The sequence below is a fragment of the Triturus cristatus genome, chromosome 3_2, assembly GCF_964204655.1.
Source record: "Triturus cristatus chromosome 3_2, aTriCri1.1, whole genome shotgun sequence".
NCBI classification, from domain to species: Eukaryota; Metazoa; Chordata; class Amphibia; order Caudata; family Salamandridae; genus Triturus; species Triturus cristatus.
In genome coordinates, this window is record NC_140584.1 from 281,564,081 (window position 1) to 281,580,838 (window position 16,758).

Here is a 16,758-nt window from a genome sequence, read left to right on the forward strand (position 1 = left end):
AAGTGATTACACATTCACACACCCTCAACACATTTCCAGAATATATTCGATCACGTTTGATGGTACCTCTATATCCAAAACCTAAATACCCAAAATAAAACCCATAGCAATTTCAGATCATTACCATAAAATAAAAGAATATAAACTGGGAAACTTGAGTTTTGCCAAAATGTCTGCAAAATGAATAACACCACTATGGAAGATAGTTGCAGCAAAGACAGCATCATGACAGCCATAGAAGATGGTAAAATGGAAAATAGCTTGACAATACCAACCCTCAAGTATCTTGGGTTGCTCCTAATAGCACTATTAGAGGAATAAGAATTAGCCGGATACGTAATAAGAGCAAAGAAAACATTGCTAAACTTCACATAGAGAAAGAACCAAACAGCTTAATAAGCTTAGATTGCAAAAGTGCGAACACAACAAAATATAAAATACCAGAGCACACTTATAGATCATGAATAGTAAAACAAACAAATTAGCAGACTAAATTGAATAGGAAAGATGAAGGCTGGCACTTAAAATTAAAATAAAAAATAAAAAAACAGAATGAACGTTACAGACATTAAGAATACTAAGTTTATATTACTTACAAAACATTAGCATTCTTCCAATTGTTTTACATAGACCGGTATATGTATAATGAGCTTGAGACACCTACAAGAAATACTTCAAGCAGCCATCATTATTCTGACAAGATACAGAACCAATGAAGTAAGGAGAAAATGTGTAAAGTCATGAACTATCTTAAGAATAGCAAGGATCCCCATGCTTGTTTACTTTTCCAAACTTGTTTTTCAAACCATGTCAGGAGGTACTAATAGACCCACTCTAGTCACTATTAAAACACTGTCGATAAAGTAAATTGCACAATAGCAGATGCCACTATATTGATCATCCATAAAGAAGGGAAGGACCTATTAAGCACCAAGACTTATCACCCCATCTAATTGAGCAAAGTTGACTGCAAGACATATACAAAGATACTGGCGCCAAGATTACATTTTCTGCTGCACTCATCTGATATAATCCCCACAAGAGGGATACCTTATAGATAGGCTCATGAGTGATAATATAACTTTATTTGGTCATATTCTTGAAAGTACTAATACTCTACCTTCTCTTTCAGTGGCAGCGCTAGACATAGAGAAGGCCTTTGACAAGTTCTCTTGTGACTTTCCACACTCAGTGCTGCTTAAATCATCACCGGGTGAGGATCTTATATTCTCAAAAAGCCAGAGTTATGGTTCAAGGCTCTTTGTTAGACAACTTACACCTAAAGAAAGGCACATGCAGGGGATGCCACCTCCCTTCTCAAAGCAATCATGAGTCTATTGAACTGTAACTCAGAAAAGATCCCAACATAAGCTATAAACATTTATTTTTTAAATAGGTAGGTGGAGCCAATGTTCTGTTTTTCACACAAGATACATTGACAGAAGCACCGTTCGAAGACATCAACACATGTGGCTCTAGACACAACTTATGCGACTCTCTCTATCAGGAAATGTGATACTGGGTAAAAGTAAGTAGTAGTCAAGGATTAAGTGTCTAAATGTATTTTGCAACATCTAGATGAATCCAACTGGTAGAATGAAAAAACGACACTCATTAAGGTCAAAGATCTACTCTACATGTAGTAACCAGAATTAATCACCATTGGCGATTAGTAATTACCATAAAAATAATGATCATGTCTGTTTCTAACTACCTAAACAATATGCTAATCATTTGAATTTCCAATGAATGTTTTAAATTACTAGACACACATCTCTCACTTTCTTTGGAAAATAAACACTCCAATATCAATAAACTACGCCTGAAGAAATGCAAGGGAGGATTTATTATATCCCTGTCCTCTTGCACGCTACAATCTTACGAAATCAGCCAAACTGAAGCACTCAGCCCTCATTATTAAGGACATATTATTTGTCCTAAGGCACTTAGATAAGAACTTCAGAGCAAGATCGCTTGATCAATCTTTATGTCCTTACGGCAGAACCAACGCATGTGGCCTGAAGAGAAAATCTACTGGAGGTTCTGGCCACTCCAACATTTCCATGACATTTACTGAATTACAAAATAAGTACAACCTAATTAATACTGACTTTTATATTTAAATTTCTCAAACTGATGGTGCAAATTGGAACATCTAAATTTACTGACACGCTAATTAAACTCTACAATTTAGGACATGCAGTGGCTAAAGAATACAACCTGCTATCACCACATTAAATGGTAAAATTCAAACAAAATGGGACGCAATCATACTAACTCAATCTGTCCCCAGTCCCTCAAAAGATCCGGATGCATAACAGGAGCTCTCTTCAGATGTCAAAAATCACTTTGGCTTTAAGTAGGCTATGGACGATATGCAGAACCTACTGGACATTTGAAAAACTACACAAACTGGCCTTTAATACATAAAAACCATTGCTAGAATAAAATAGCCTCAGCACATATGCTCTCCAACTGTAAACATGTGCAATCAATGACATTCCGTCATGTGCAAGGTACTGAATGTTCAATTCAAACTAGACTTCATTACTTATGCTTTAAGTATATCTGTATCACCTTCCTTGTCTGTGAACCAATCAAACCTATCACTCTTGGATTTAGCCCCGATTATGGGGGTTTCAACAATACTATTAGAATGGGAAAACGCATAACCTTTCACATATGGTGTGCATGGCTGTGCTTTTCAAGAACAGACACTATTATACCCACTGAATCTTGTACACCATCCTCCACTCAATGTCTATGGGACAAAATGTTTCTACAACTGCCAAAACCCAACCCACTGTATATCAATCATGCCATGAACATCAAAATTCAATCGTCTTTCACGCAATGGTTTATCCTAACTATAAACTTCAAACAATTGTGCTCTCAGCTCTCTTCTTTGATTTAATGTATAAATTGATGTTATGACTTCATATATCGAGACACTGCATCACCCACCTTTTGTTTCAATTACTGGACCTTTTCTTCTGCCGAAAATCGTTGGACATAAGAGAAATGGACTAATGCTGAAAGACCACTCATTCTTCATCATGCCTTGAGCTTGCTCACTGTCACTATCTAATAATCTACATTGCCCACTTGTTATAGATTAAATAATTTACTATATGTTCATATAATACTTTTGATATATTATTCTGTTGGAAAAACAGAATGTTTTACATTTGGTTAATGAAAAAAGACAGTGTGCAAACGACAGCATGCCTAATGCAGAGTAGCACCCTCTGCAAGGTTTTCAGAATATTTGAGGCTGGATTATATATATTTTAAAAAAATAACACCTTTCCCAAAACTACACTGCATCACTACCAACTTAACTTGCTGACCAGCAAGTCTGAAAAATATGAGAAAGAGAGCCAGACAGGTTTTAATATTAGAACAGCAGCAACCAGGGTCTTCCATCTCCCATGATGCCTAGCACTAGCAGCTACCTCTCAGTCAGTTTGTTTTGGAAGATACAATGAATTGCAGTAAAATGGGAGAATCTGACACAGATGGAAAAGCAAGGTAGTAAGGAAGGTAGATTGTGACTACATCCCATATTACCAGCTGCTTTGTGCTGAAGGAAGAAAATAAACATTTTCAGAATAGCGATAAACCGTAAAATACATAATTAAACAAAAATGTTTCTCAGGGTAGCTTATTCCGTACTAGAGTTGGTAAAGTTGCTAGAATCACAATAATCATACCTTGTAAAAGTATGAACAGATTTCCAAGCGATTGCTTTACATATACCGGTTAACGGACCGTTAACCAACCAGTCCATGGATGCCACATTTCTTATAGATGCAAAATCAACTTGTAAAGGGACTGTTTCAACTTGGATAAGCTATTATGTACAGGACAATATTTGATCAAACGTTGGCTTGAGTTTCTAACAATTTTAGTTCTATCTAGGTAAAAGTGTAACACCCACACAACATCCAGAGAATGCAGCAATCATTCCAACTGAGTTTCTGTATTAATGGACTGACTGATTCAACACTCAAGGCCACCTTATGTAAAAAGAAGGGATTTGTTCCCATTACTACCCTATTAAGAGAGGAAAACAGTACAGGATTCAAGAGCTGAGAGGGTTTGCATCTCACTAACTATGTGCGGAGGGGATAGCAACTGAAAAGGCCACTTCGAATTAGAGAAGCTGTAATGAAACTTTTGTGAACGGACGCAAATAGAGGACAAACCAATTTACAGAGTACCAGGTTCGCTTCTCATAGAGTGAAGGTGCCTGTAATGGAGGAAAGACTTCCAGGTAGTCTTTATTACTGAGACCTTGAAGAATGATATTTGGTGGGTCATTTCCTCTGTGCAGTTACAGATGCAAGGTGGACTCTAATGGAAACAATTGGTAGCTTATCTTTCACAAGATGTAGGAAAGCTATGACAATATTTTATCGTAAGTGCAGATTGGGTAAGGGCTCCTGCTGCTCACACCACAGAGAAAATATTTTCCATTTGAGAGCGATTGAAGACCTCAGTGCTTCTTTCAGTACAGCCATTCATGAGTGTAGCAAATTTAAATGGCCATACTGCCTAATCTCAGGAGTCATGCTGCTAAATTCAATGATGTTGGCTTCAGATGGAATAGCTGACCCTGCTCTGCAGTCTAGTTAAAAAGTTCAGTATACATGGGAGTCTCCCCGGTGGCTTTGGCACATTTGAAGGAGCTCTGGAAACTACCATTCGCTAAACCACTGCAGAATAATGAGGATGATTGTTGCTCAAGAACATCTCCGTTCATACAGGTCTGAAGGTACAGGTGGAATCAAGGGAAAGGTGTAAAGAAGTACCTGCGACAAGTTCATTAAACGGACATTTGCTTAGAGACAACGGTTTCTATTGTCTGGATGTGAAGCTTCGGCATTTGGTGTTTTAAGATTAGTCAAACAAGTCTAATTGTGGAAAATCAAGTCTACAAAAACATTTTGAAGAACATCAGGTACGACCCATTTGTGATTGTCCCCATAAAACCTGCTTAGGATGTCTATTGTGTGAACTGCTATTATTTTAAGCCCATAATTAGAATCCAAGTTCAAATCTTGTGTGCATCCAGAAATAAGGTTCTGGATCTGGTACCTCCCCGTTTGATCAGTGCATTGTGGCAGTATTGTCTTTCTGAAACAGGATATTGTCTGTCATCAGAAACAGTAGGTAAAGAGCTAGACAGCTCTGAACACAAGAAAAGTAATATGATATTGACTTTCCTTACATGACAAAAGGTTTTGGACTGAAAATTCATAGACTAGTTCCAAAGCCCCCTAAAGCATGTTCAGTAACTTAATGTCTGAAATGGTAGGTTTTGCAAGAAATTAAATACCTGCAATAGGTTGTTTCTCTTGCACCGCCATGGCCTGGGACTGAATTGCTGCTAGGAATAAATGGAACTTGTCATCACAGTTGTTGTTCCACAAGGGCATTGAACCCTTTAAAGTTGACACTAGCTGCAATCTTTCTGCCTACATTAGATTATATAGAATTTCTTCTTCTTTTCCAAGCCAACAGCTTTAAATGGACTCTTCTAATTTTTCACCCTCTGCATCTTTCCTTCAGTGTGTTGTTCAAACAAAGTAGAACATGTGAAGTGAAGGTTCTGGCTGTTTAGCTGAGGGTCTGGATTTTGAGAGACAACACGAAATCAATAGGAGCTCCATAGCAAGACAATGGAAGTACTTGAAGCTGCCAGTTTCAATGGCCGGACTAGTAACACGGTTCAACAGGAGATGATCTTCATGAATCATTTTCCAACAAATTCTTGCCCATGATCACGCGGTAGGTCAGCTGTTAGTTTTGAAGGCTCTGCGATAACTCTTGGTTATATTGGCCTAAGCGGTCAATATGTAGATGCTATTCCACCTTTTACCAGCAGTATCCATCCTTTTACTCAATTTCTAGGGAGTGACAGATCCCCCGGGGGCTGAGATGTGTCTCCTCTGGCCGGCAGGCACTTTGCCAGGGTCTATTTAAGGATTTGTCAGAAGACAGGAACAGCGATGTTAGGGAGGTCTAGTTTTTCACTAACCAAGGAGTGGAGCTTTAAACATCACTGGAATAAGAATTGTTCTTCTGCTAACTCTAGTAAGCCTAGGGTCAATGGAAAATTAGGTCTGTGGAGAGTTCAAGGGAATGTTCAAATTAGTATCAAGACATCCTAGAACACTGTGATATCATCCATCAGTAAAACTCTTGGAGGGGTGCCAATCAAGGTCGTTAATGTAGGTGTGGCACCATCCAAGAGGTAATGTGATTTCTGAAGTGAATAAAACTGAATCTTTCAGGCCTATGCTTTTGAGGAATCTTCAATGTCAAAGATTTCTCTGGTGACAAGCAATGACAGAACCTCAACATTAACACCAAGATGGAAGCAACCCTCGACAGCGACCATATTGGTGCCATATCTTTTACCAATGCTGAGACCGTCAACTTTGAAAGAAAGCATAAAAGCCGGCAATGTTGATGACCATGTTGCCGTTTCTACTCCTTCTAAGTTTCTTGCCTGGCAAACTTGTCACTTTTCTCATTGGTCTCTTTTGACTTGAGGGCTTTCAGTTTGCCAAGCAGGCCTTCTCTGTCCTAGGTGTTCTTTTTGACATTTTGTCATACAGTTCACTCTTTTGTAAACGGAGAAGCTTGAAGACACACCACATACACTTTGTGATGGTCTGTAGCAGCTTTCTTTATCATAAAGGAGCGACCTTCCTCAATACTTGAAGGCATGGTGACAGAAAGTTACAGGAAAATGACTGAAAGCACCTTCAACGGTTGTATTTAGTTTATAGGAGTTAAGTCAAAGAAAATGATGATTCTGTGAGACAATCTACAGTACAATGGGAAAAAACACCCAGAAGTGTTTCTAGGTTCCTCCCGGTCTGTGAGGCAAATGTCAGTCTTACGCATCATGGGGGTTGGAAGTCAAAGTCCCTGGAGTCTTTATGGGACAGCACGTCTCGGTTTAAATGCTTCTGATAACAAAGCCTATAAGATTGCCATTTTCCTAATTTTAACACATTAGGAATTAAGTTTTTTTTTAATAGGGTGTCTTCACAATTCTGAAAACCGTGCCTATGAAAAGCTCTTAAGAGTGCTATTCTGCACTGGGCATGCTGGACTTTTCCCCTTTTTGATAAATTTAATGTACAAAGTGTTACAGGATTTTCACATGCAGCAGGTGCATAATTCTGTTAATGGCTATCAATGAAGATCCTATAATGCAAAAAAATTATGTTGGTGGTGACCTTTCAGAAGACGGCAATGATGATTAAATCATGCAATAAATATTAAGCAGTACAATTTCAATCCAACTGGTGATCAACTGAGTGGACGCAAAAGCACTCTGACCTTTATAGATAATTTAAACATTTAACATGCTTTGGAAAAACAAATGTTTACGGTTTATAACTTCCACTGCTGCTACTTTTAAGTCTGGGTCTTGATCAGGGAAGAGTGTATTAGATGGACTGTGTTTCTGTAGTTTGCACTGCTGCTGTCGGGAATGTAGATGTCAAATTGTCTGACAGAAAGCTTGAAATTATCCTGCATACGCAAATTCTGTTTTGTGCTACAAAAGCCTTAACTGTGGATGGCTGCCGCAATGCAATAAAAAACTATGTGAGGGCAGCTTGTATTGGTCTAGTCTGTAATAGGCATATTATGTGTATATGAGGGAAACGATCACTGCTGCACATGATGTAACTGCTGTGCGAGTCAGACACAGCTGCTATTTGTGCCTCTATTGTGCCGGATGTGTGGGGGGTGTGCGCCTACATTCATGTGTGTACCTCCAGCTGTTGCAGCTGGTATCGGTCTAGCACCTGTTTTTTGTATGGTGAAAATATCCACTGCTGCCTATACATTTTCTGTGTTGTATTATGAGAAGCTTAGTAAAATGCCACACAAAAGGCTCAAGAGTTAGGTAAACCCTTTATAAAGTTATGTCAGATAATCCAGGTACTAGAGGTTTTTGGAAGTGAAAGTGTAAGCACTCTAAGCGAATAGCATTTGTCTAAAAAACATGACTTACAAGGTTTATTGTTTAATGTAGAACCAGGCTAAAAACCAGGCGAAATGTACTGCCTTCTCAAACAGGAAGTAGTAAACAAGTTGGCTAACAGAAAGAGTACAGCAGCAGGAGCAGGAAGGCAACAATAAGATGGCTGAAAAAAGCAAAAGGAAACCTTGCTGCACAGCACACAAGACCAGATCAGGTGCCAAAGCCACAAAGCATAGCTTTACCTAAGTGCTCAGGTTCTTGATCCATACGTGGGCCCTCAACCACCATCATTTCCACACCATCATCTTCCAGGGCTCTGAACTCAACTTTGCACGGCACATGCTTAGCTGAAGAAATTTGCAAAGGTTAACGGCTTGTTCTTGTTGTACAGGAGAAGCCCAAGTAAAGCTCCTGCCTGCATGATTGACTTAGATGAATACCTACGCCTTGAAGCATGAAAGCCAGGGCAACCATGACACAAAGTTAAAACCTCATTTACACAATTTATTCTGCATGTGAATTTAAAGTAAACCTAGAATGCAACTGCTATAAGTCTTTAAGACCTTTTGCACAACTGACTCTTTGTAGAACTAAAAAGCAGGCCATGAGCCAGAGGAAAGGCATTCTGTGATGAAATTCATGCTCTTGTGTTAACTTCCTGGTTCACATGGGTGTATGAGATTAGTATATATTTTGAGTCATGGCCTCAAATGCCACAAAGAAGTGCACCAGAGTTAAAATTAGAGAGAGAAATACCTGCTTGTTGAAAAAGAACCAAATTAACTACCACTTACCATACATTTATGTTGCATATCTAAACAGTAATGACCACGGCGGTTACCACCATCTAGAATGGACCTTTGGGTATTTTAAAGTCTGGTACCAGTGCAACACAATGGCACAAAAAGTCCACTCCCCATTTCCATTACAAAGCTTAAAATACTTTTGGGATTCCACAGTGGTCACTGGGCATATTTGAAAGATAAAGTATCTGCTTAAGGAGAAGTCTTTTTTAGAATTTGAAACAGACAGCTCCCTTTATCTCTACAATGTTTGAGACAATTAATCTTTTTATCCCCACCTACACAAAAACAATGAAATGATAAACAAATTGCTGTCTTCTAACATCTATCTCCTGAAACTAACTGTCCAGGAATTTCATTCAAATGAAAAATCAAAAGTATGAACGCATTTTTAACTCAAGGACGAGATTTTGTAACAAAGCTAGGGTTTACTTTAGGAGCAAATAAAAAAATTAAAAAAGTTAATTTGTATTGATACTTCTAGGCTACGTGATAGCCTTCCCAAGCCCATCTTTAGCACTGTTTCTACCCACTCTTTGTTAGATAACTATGTGGGGTTTCCTTTAGGATGGTGCAACTCTGTTCATGCTTAAGGGGGAACCACCTGGCCACAGGTGGTTCTAAACATCATCATTTTCAAAGGCTTGTTTCTCCCTCTGGACGTCAGAGAGAGGTTCAGTGGAGATTGGACATTTGGTGAAAATGTTTATTTTTCCATTTTGCTCTAGAGTTCCCTAATAATTGTCTCTTTTTAAAACTATTAACACTGGTTCCATTGAGGTAATATCGTTTTTTTTACTCCAGAGCTGCCTGTGAAGTGTGTTCGGAAAAGTTTGTAGTAAAATGTCTTCCTTGGGACCGCTTCACTAAAATAAAGGTTGATCAGAAGAGCAGGAATGATGATGGAGAGGCTAGATTTCACTCTGTGGGAGTTTTTTTTATTTTCTGCCTAGGAGTCCAAACAAAAACTGAAAAAACTGTGTTCACTTTATCAATACTTTTGAATGAGTATTCCACTTAGGTTTTCATACTCTTCTCCCCCCCCCCTCCCCCCTCAGCCTTTACACAGACCTACCTCCATCAAGACTTCTGGAGGCCCGTTTGCTAGCAGTCCTCTCAAACTGTGGGGCTGGTCTGTCAATCAGTGCGCTGGCATGCCGTGTTTGAGCCTGTGTTCGTCCACTATAGCGAAATTTAGAGCCCAGGGCCAGGAACCTGCCTTTGGGGATTGCTTCAGTTGATGTTAGCCTGAAAGACAGATCAAAACAATGGATCCCCAGTCAATCCAAAAAATGGTAGAAAAGTCACTCACCACTGAAAATCCATATTATTCTTCCTTCTTCCCCCTCAACCATATATGTGATGTCAAAGTCACTGGCGTAGGTGTGTGGCATTTTAAGAGCTCATAACCAAAGGTACAAGACGAAAGTGATTGGTGCTACCCACACAAGCTCCTCACTGCACCAACCACAGGTAGCTCGTCTTCCTTTTCATTCGCTTTACTAGACCTGCCAGTCAAAAAAACATACTGCCAACTGTAGTGTGACAGGAAGTTCATATGAATGAAGGGACCAATAGGATGCAGAGGTACATTTGTTAAGTAGATTTAAGTTGCCTATAAATGTTTCTCCCCAGCATTTGTATATTTGATATCTACCATGTGTTTTAGAATATTGACTAATATCGGGCTAAGAGCAATTCACGAATTCTTGGCTGACAAAGACTACATACAATTTTGGAACAGAAATCCAAAGGACCCATTTGCAGTTTTACATTTAAACAGTGCCTGAAACTCCTCTCAGTTTCACTGTTTCTATGTCAGTTTTCTTCAAATAGACACCATCATTAACTAAAGGCGTCTAATACAAGGAGTATCATATAAAAGTACCTCAGTTATGGTGTGGAGAGAGCAAAGGAGAAGTGAGTGACACTGTAATTATTTGTCACCTAGCGAATGGTCAGAAAAGTACATGAAATAACCCTATAGCAGCCAGAAGACTTGCAGAATGCATTACATTCACCCACAAAACAGCAGAAAATGAATTGCTAACCACGTTGTGACACATACCACAAGAGCAAAAGAATAACCTTTGTGGTTCACCAACTATTTCCTTTTTCTGTTCAGATGGTAAGTTGCCATGTGGTGGAGCCTACTTGTGAAAGGTGTTATAGAGCTGTGAGGGGCTGGCACCACAGGAGCACAAGGATGTATACGCAGAAACCCTCTATCAGTAAGCAGTTATTCACACTTGCCGTTACCTCTTCATAAAGGAAATTATGGATGTGGTGGAAGTAAGTAATAACTCAAACCTAGAGGTTGTGGAGATCCAGGATATTTATGGTGGAATAAATGTGTCATCTTCTCTTAAATTTTTGGTGTCTCCTATTACCACCCTGTAGTTTTGAAGCATGGCACTGCCACCATATACAGGTATTAAGGATAAGTGGACCATCACAGGCTTGAATGAGTGTTTAGAAATTTGCTATAGTTCTGTGAGAAGTTGCAGCAGGAGTCTCAAATACACTTTTCCATGGGAACTATATATATGCAGAAAAGCATTTTTTTTTCAGTTTTATATAGCGCGAAATACACCCGGAGGTATCGGAGCGCTTTACATAGCACCCATTGCGTTACATGAGGACACATTCATTTTTTTGTTAGGCACGGGGAGATTAAGTGATTTGCCCAGAATCACAGGATGTTCAGTGTCGTTGCCTAGACTCGAACCCAGTTCCCCCGATTCGAGGTCCACCGCCCTAGTCGTTGGGCCAACTCCTCTACCCACAGTATTCCCAAAATACTCTGGAACCCTCGAAGCCCACAAGGAGCTGCATTCTAGTAAGAGATCTGTGATCTCCGGGGTGGATGTAATTTTTCCAGCGGAGAGAAGGCTCACTCAAGACCTCTGTTCAGAATGATCGCTATGAACAGAATACGTCTTGAAGCTATTGGAGAGGATTATTGGAAGGCTATCACGTATCAAATACCAAATAGACCCCTGAAATGTATAGCCAGGCTGAAAGCTGCCAGCTCTTTTATTTCTAAGTGCATTAAACAGTCCTCTAACCTGTAATAGACCTTCTGCAGTAAGACCACTATTAAAACATTTGTAAATCCTTGTGGGGATGCATGGTAACAGAGAAGTTTACTGAACTAGTAACACTGGTCCTCATACTACGAACCTAAGGACAGAGAAGTTACCCCCTATTGAGGGAAGGATTTGTTATGTATCTTGATAGGATACCCTTGCTGAATGCTGCCAAAGGCCATTATATGTTCTTTGTTCATCCTCGGGTACTTCATGGTACTGTCAAATGATGCAATGTACACTTTACTTAATTTGTGTAACGTCTGGCATTACTCAACCTCCATAGAATATATACAGGTTAGTTTAATTACCAACCCTCAGCCCTGCTGGGACCCCCAAACCACAAGAAAAAAAAGATACAACGGAGGGGAAAAATAGCATGGTACGCATGTGAAAGGAAGCAATATGCAGCTGAATCTACATCACATCATGCCTTATACTGGAAGTGCCTCAAAGGCACAGTGTTTTGGGAGAGCCGATGTAGATGTAATGTGGACTAAATATGTGCTTGAAATTGAAAAGGAGAGACAAAGAAGGAGCGAGGGATGCTTACGACTTCAATTAAGATTCCTATGATACAGAATTTACAAGTAACATTTCCTTCTGCATCACAGGATCTTCATTGATAGTCAAACAGAAAAGCATAGCATGCTCACCCCAAAATGTAAGCAGTCTTTAGCTTTCAACTGAAAGACAAACGAGGAGTTGAACAAAAACCTTAATTAAAAAGGGTCCTTAGGGCAGACTGACCAACTATTGCATCCACTCTAGAGAAAGTGTCTAGAAGGAGTGATGTTTGGTTGAATTACAGACTTCCATGTAGCTGCTCTACTTATGTCACACACTGGGACATTTCTCAATCAAGCAGCAGTAGATGCTTTTCCTCTTCTGTTGGCAAGCAGATAGCATTTGGAGATGAATTGATTAGATGTAGCTAAACCTATCTGAAGAAAACCATAATTGGAAATAAAAGCTAGTTAGATATACTCAAATCTTTTGTTTTACATAGGTAAAACTTTAGGACTCTAACATATAGTTAGTGTAGGAATCACTATGCATAGGAGGTGGGATAAAGGAGTAAAACTGCCAAAGGAAAAATAGCAGCCACAGGGCTCTGCTGGAGGCAGCTCATCACTTGAGCTCTGAATCTGCTGGTTGAGGGGGAACACAGTGAAACTTAGCAAGACTACACAGGCCTCAAGGAGAAAATTGGCACCATAGCGTCAGAGGCCAGTCTCAAACTCTAATGTTTCCGGCATTTGCTAAAGAGGAATACAATAATTCAATAAAACAATCCCTATCCTTCAGTAACTTTTTTCACCAATACTCATACCTGAAGGCAAGGTGTAGAGAGTGTGAAGAGGCAACAATAATCAAAGAATCCTTTAAAAATGGAACTGAGAACAGATACTATTTGCATTGAAAAAGTCATGGGAAAATCAACACAATTTCTTTTAATCCTGGTAGTTAAGTTTGGAAGGAGACAGGAAGAAAGCTCTGCTAAATTTTCTAATAAATATGACATAATTGCATCAAATGTAATTACAGATGTCACAAAATGTTAAGAGGACCTTGCTCTCCAAAACAACATTACAATCTTTATTTTCAAGTAGGGCGAGAGTATAAAATATAGTTACACAAACTATAAATGATGATTCTAAATGCACAAGTTACTGACCTTCTGTAACGATATATCTGTAAGAAACATTAGTATTGATAGATTCCTTACATTAGAATTACCCCCAGGAGTCAGACTGGATCCGTAAAGTTTTCGTCAGCAGTACCCCAGCGCGTCGGTAGGCATCGTTGTGCGGCTCTGCGTGAGTCGCTGGCGTCGGGATGACGTCGCTGAAGCTACTTAGATGCACCCACGTGTGCTGACGTCAGTTCTGTACACAACTTTCTGTGCCAGGAATGCAGAGCCTTGCAAGAAACTGACCACTGGTGCTATGAAACATGGCCCTGAAAGAGATTACCTTAAACCTAGAAATCAGTTCGCATAACGGGGAGGATGGGTGGGGCGGATGCCATCAAAGGGCATGTCCATCAGAGTGTTCTGGACATCCCTCGAGAAGCCAGTTCTCAGCCAGGCATGGCGCCTAAGCGCCACCGTCGCGGAAAACGCCCTGCCCAGCGAGTCGGAGGTGTCAAGCCCACAACGGATGGTGAACTTAGCTGTGTCTCTCCCAGCAGCAATAGCTTGGGTGAGTACTGTCTGGGCCTCCTCCGCACAGCTAAGCAGCACCTGTGCAACCGCGTCCCACACAGAGTGGGAATAACGGCCCAAGAGGCATGCGGTGTTCATCGACCGCAGCCCTAAGCTGGCAGATGAAATTAGCTTCTTGCCAAGCTGCTCCAGCTTCTTGGATTCCCTATCCGGAGGTGCGGAAGGGAACGCGCTCTGGGACGCCGAGGCTTAGACAACCAAGCTCTCAGGAGTGGAGTATTGGGAGAGGAAGAGGGGGGTCGCCCGAAGCCGGGCGATGGCGTCGGGCCATGTTCTTGTCCCAAGGAGCCCTGTGTTTGGCCTGGACCAGGTGCCCAAAAGAACGTCATACAGCGCTTCATTAAAGGTCAGCAAGGGCTCCGAAGAGGTCGCCGCCGGCTGGAGCACTTCTTTCAGGAGGTTAGTCCTGACGGCCACTGTATGGAGTTCGAGGTGGAGGGCCTCGGCAGCCCTACGCAACACCACTGCGAAACTGGCTCCCTCCTCCGTGGCCACGGTAGGAGGAGACAGCATGCCAAGGTCAGGTGAGGAGTCAAAACCACTGGTATCCCCCAAATCCTCTGCCCAGTCTGGGGCATAAGCACAGTCTTGTGCGAGCGGGTCCTCCTACCCCTCCCAGTCCTCCGCTTCCTCCGAAGTCTGTGGAACAGGCTGAAAATATGGAGGACGGACATAGGGAAAAAATGGCCCCATCGGCGTCGGAATCCGGCACCGTGTCCGATTCAGGGCTGAAACTGGGGACTACGTCGTCCCGAGGAGCGGGCAACGTTGGAGGTGGTGCCAGTGGGGTCGACGTCTGTGGAGGAGTTATAAGGTCAACCGGCGTCGACCGGGGTCCGATCCCGGATCCCAGGGGGTCCTGCGGCGCCGGAGCCACCGGCGATGCCGGGGCCAGAGCCGCCAGCAATGGAAGGACAGGACCAGCCAGACGGCCCAAAGAGTCGGGCCATGGCAGCAAGAAACTCTTCCACCTGGGCAGGCGTCGCCGATGGGCGGGTAGACCGGCGGCGACATCGCAGGCTCCACCGGAGCCACGGGGGTGGCACCACCCCATCCCTCAGCCACGTCGCGCAACGGGAAGTCGAGGAGCAACGACGCTTCTTCGACTTCTTTTTGGAATGCTTCGACTTACCTGACCCCGAGAGCGAAGACTTAGATCCAGAAGAATGATGGTGACGGCTCCGCGACCGGACCCTCGACTTCCCACGGGACCTTGAGCGGCAGGGAGCAGACTGCCGGACTTCCAGCAACTTTCGAGACCACTCCCACATAGTCTTCAGCGCCATGGCCCGGCAGAGTCGTGGCACGGCTTGGAGTCGTGGTCGCACCCCAGGTAGTAGAGACACACGCGGTGTGGGTCCGTCAACCGGGCATCCCTACGACACCAGGAGTCGATCGACTCGAGAAAAAAAGAGACAAAAGGCCTAAAAAAACTCAATCAAAAAATGACTGGGGGTACTAGCTCTTCCCGGATCTGCGCTTACTGGCGCGGAATAAGTAAGAACTGATGCCAGTGCGCGTGGGCGCGTCTAAGTAGCTCCAGCGACGTCATACCGGCGCAAACGACGTGCGAGGAGCCGCACGACAACGCCTAGCGACGCGCAGGGGTACTGCTGCCAAAAACTTTCCGGATCCAGTCTGACGCCTGGGGGTAATTCTAAGGTAAGGATTCTATCACTACGTGTTTCTTTCAGATCAACTAATTTGATAACAGATAGCATGAAACTAGACAAAGGAATAGCTGCTGACAAAATTGTGGATATTGTGAAAGGTGGAGCACAAGACTCAATTGCCAGGCCCAAGGATCAACTTAGACCAACACAGACTAGATTGCAGTTTTCAGATTCACTCGCAGAGACAACGCAGAACTGATGCCTGCTTGTCCTTCGCCGCTTTACAGATCCCTTTGTGACTACTTGAGTAAATCGTACGCCTGGGTCCATCTTGATTTCACCGCCAGGCGCCATTAAGAGGCACACGCAGCCAGGACTCCATCTGGTTAACACTAGGCTGGCACTCCTCCTCCCCCACTATGTCCTGATGAAGACCCTAAGTGACTATCGAATGGAGCACAACATGGGTTGAAACGCCGACGACAATGTAAGGCTCAGATTGACCAAGGCTCTACAGACCAAAACGAGCATCATTAGCTAACAGGGCCATTGGTTCTATGTCTGGCCACCTGTTCTTTTCCATTCTCCCTTGTACAAAAATCCTGACCACTTTGTATATACTGCACAATTGTCTATCACTAAGCACGTCACATGATCACTTTTTTATATGTAAATAGTTCACCCATTGTAGACAGCCTGGATCTACTGCAGATGTGAATATACATGAATGATTTAATTCTGATAAACAAGAACAATAGATACGTACAAACTTATTTTTGGTCTTTATTTTGAACTAACTCCCGTGCTCAGGCGTGTGTGATATTCATGTCAGACATTTTTCGTGTATTCCATATACGACACTTAGTGCGCCAATAAGTAACCTATGAGAACCCGACAGAACCATTTTATGTTTATGATTGTATGCCCAGGTTCTGAGGGACACAGGGTCACCCCATTTTTGTTATTCTAGATTGCAGTTTTGTCCCGGGGGCCACATGCAGCACTCCTGACCTAT

At 42.0% G+C, this 16,758-nt stretch overlaps 1 protein-coding gene across 15 annotated transcripts in view; it reads right to left on the reverse strand.

Annotated features, from left to right (window-relative positions):
* The window catches only part of EPB41 (erythrocyte membrane protein band 4.1), a 796,630-nt gene that overhangs the window by 224,375 nt on the left and 555,497 nt on the right, over nucleotides 1-16,758 (reverse strand). For 11 of the 15 annotated variants that reach the window (XM_085647607.1, XM_085647621.1, XM_085647608.1 and 8 more), the window contains exons 11-12: nucleotides 9,890-10,062; nucleotides 8,254-8,358 (exon numbers count right to left, since the gene is read on the reverse strand). In XM_085647607.1, the coding sequence (XP_085503733.1) occupies nucleotides 8,254-8,358; nucleotides 9,890-10,062 (278 nt within the window). The remainder of the gene's footprint in view (nucleotides 1-8,253; nucleotides 8,359-9,889; nucleotides 10,063-16,758) is intronic. The other 4 variants (XM_085647620.1, XM_085647619.1, XM_085647617.1 and 1 more) reach the window with 1 other exon arrangement.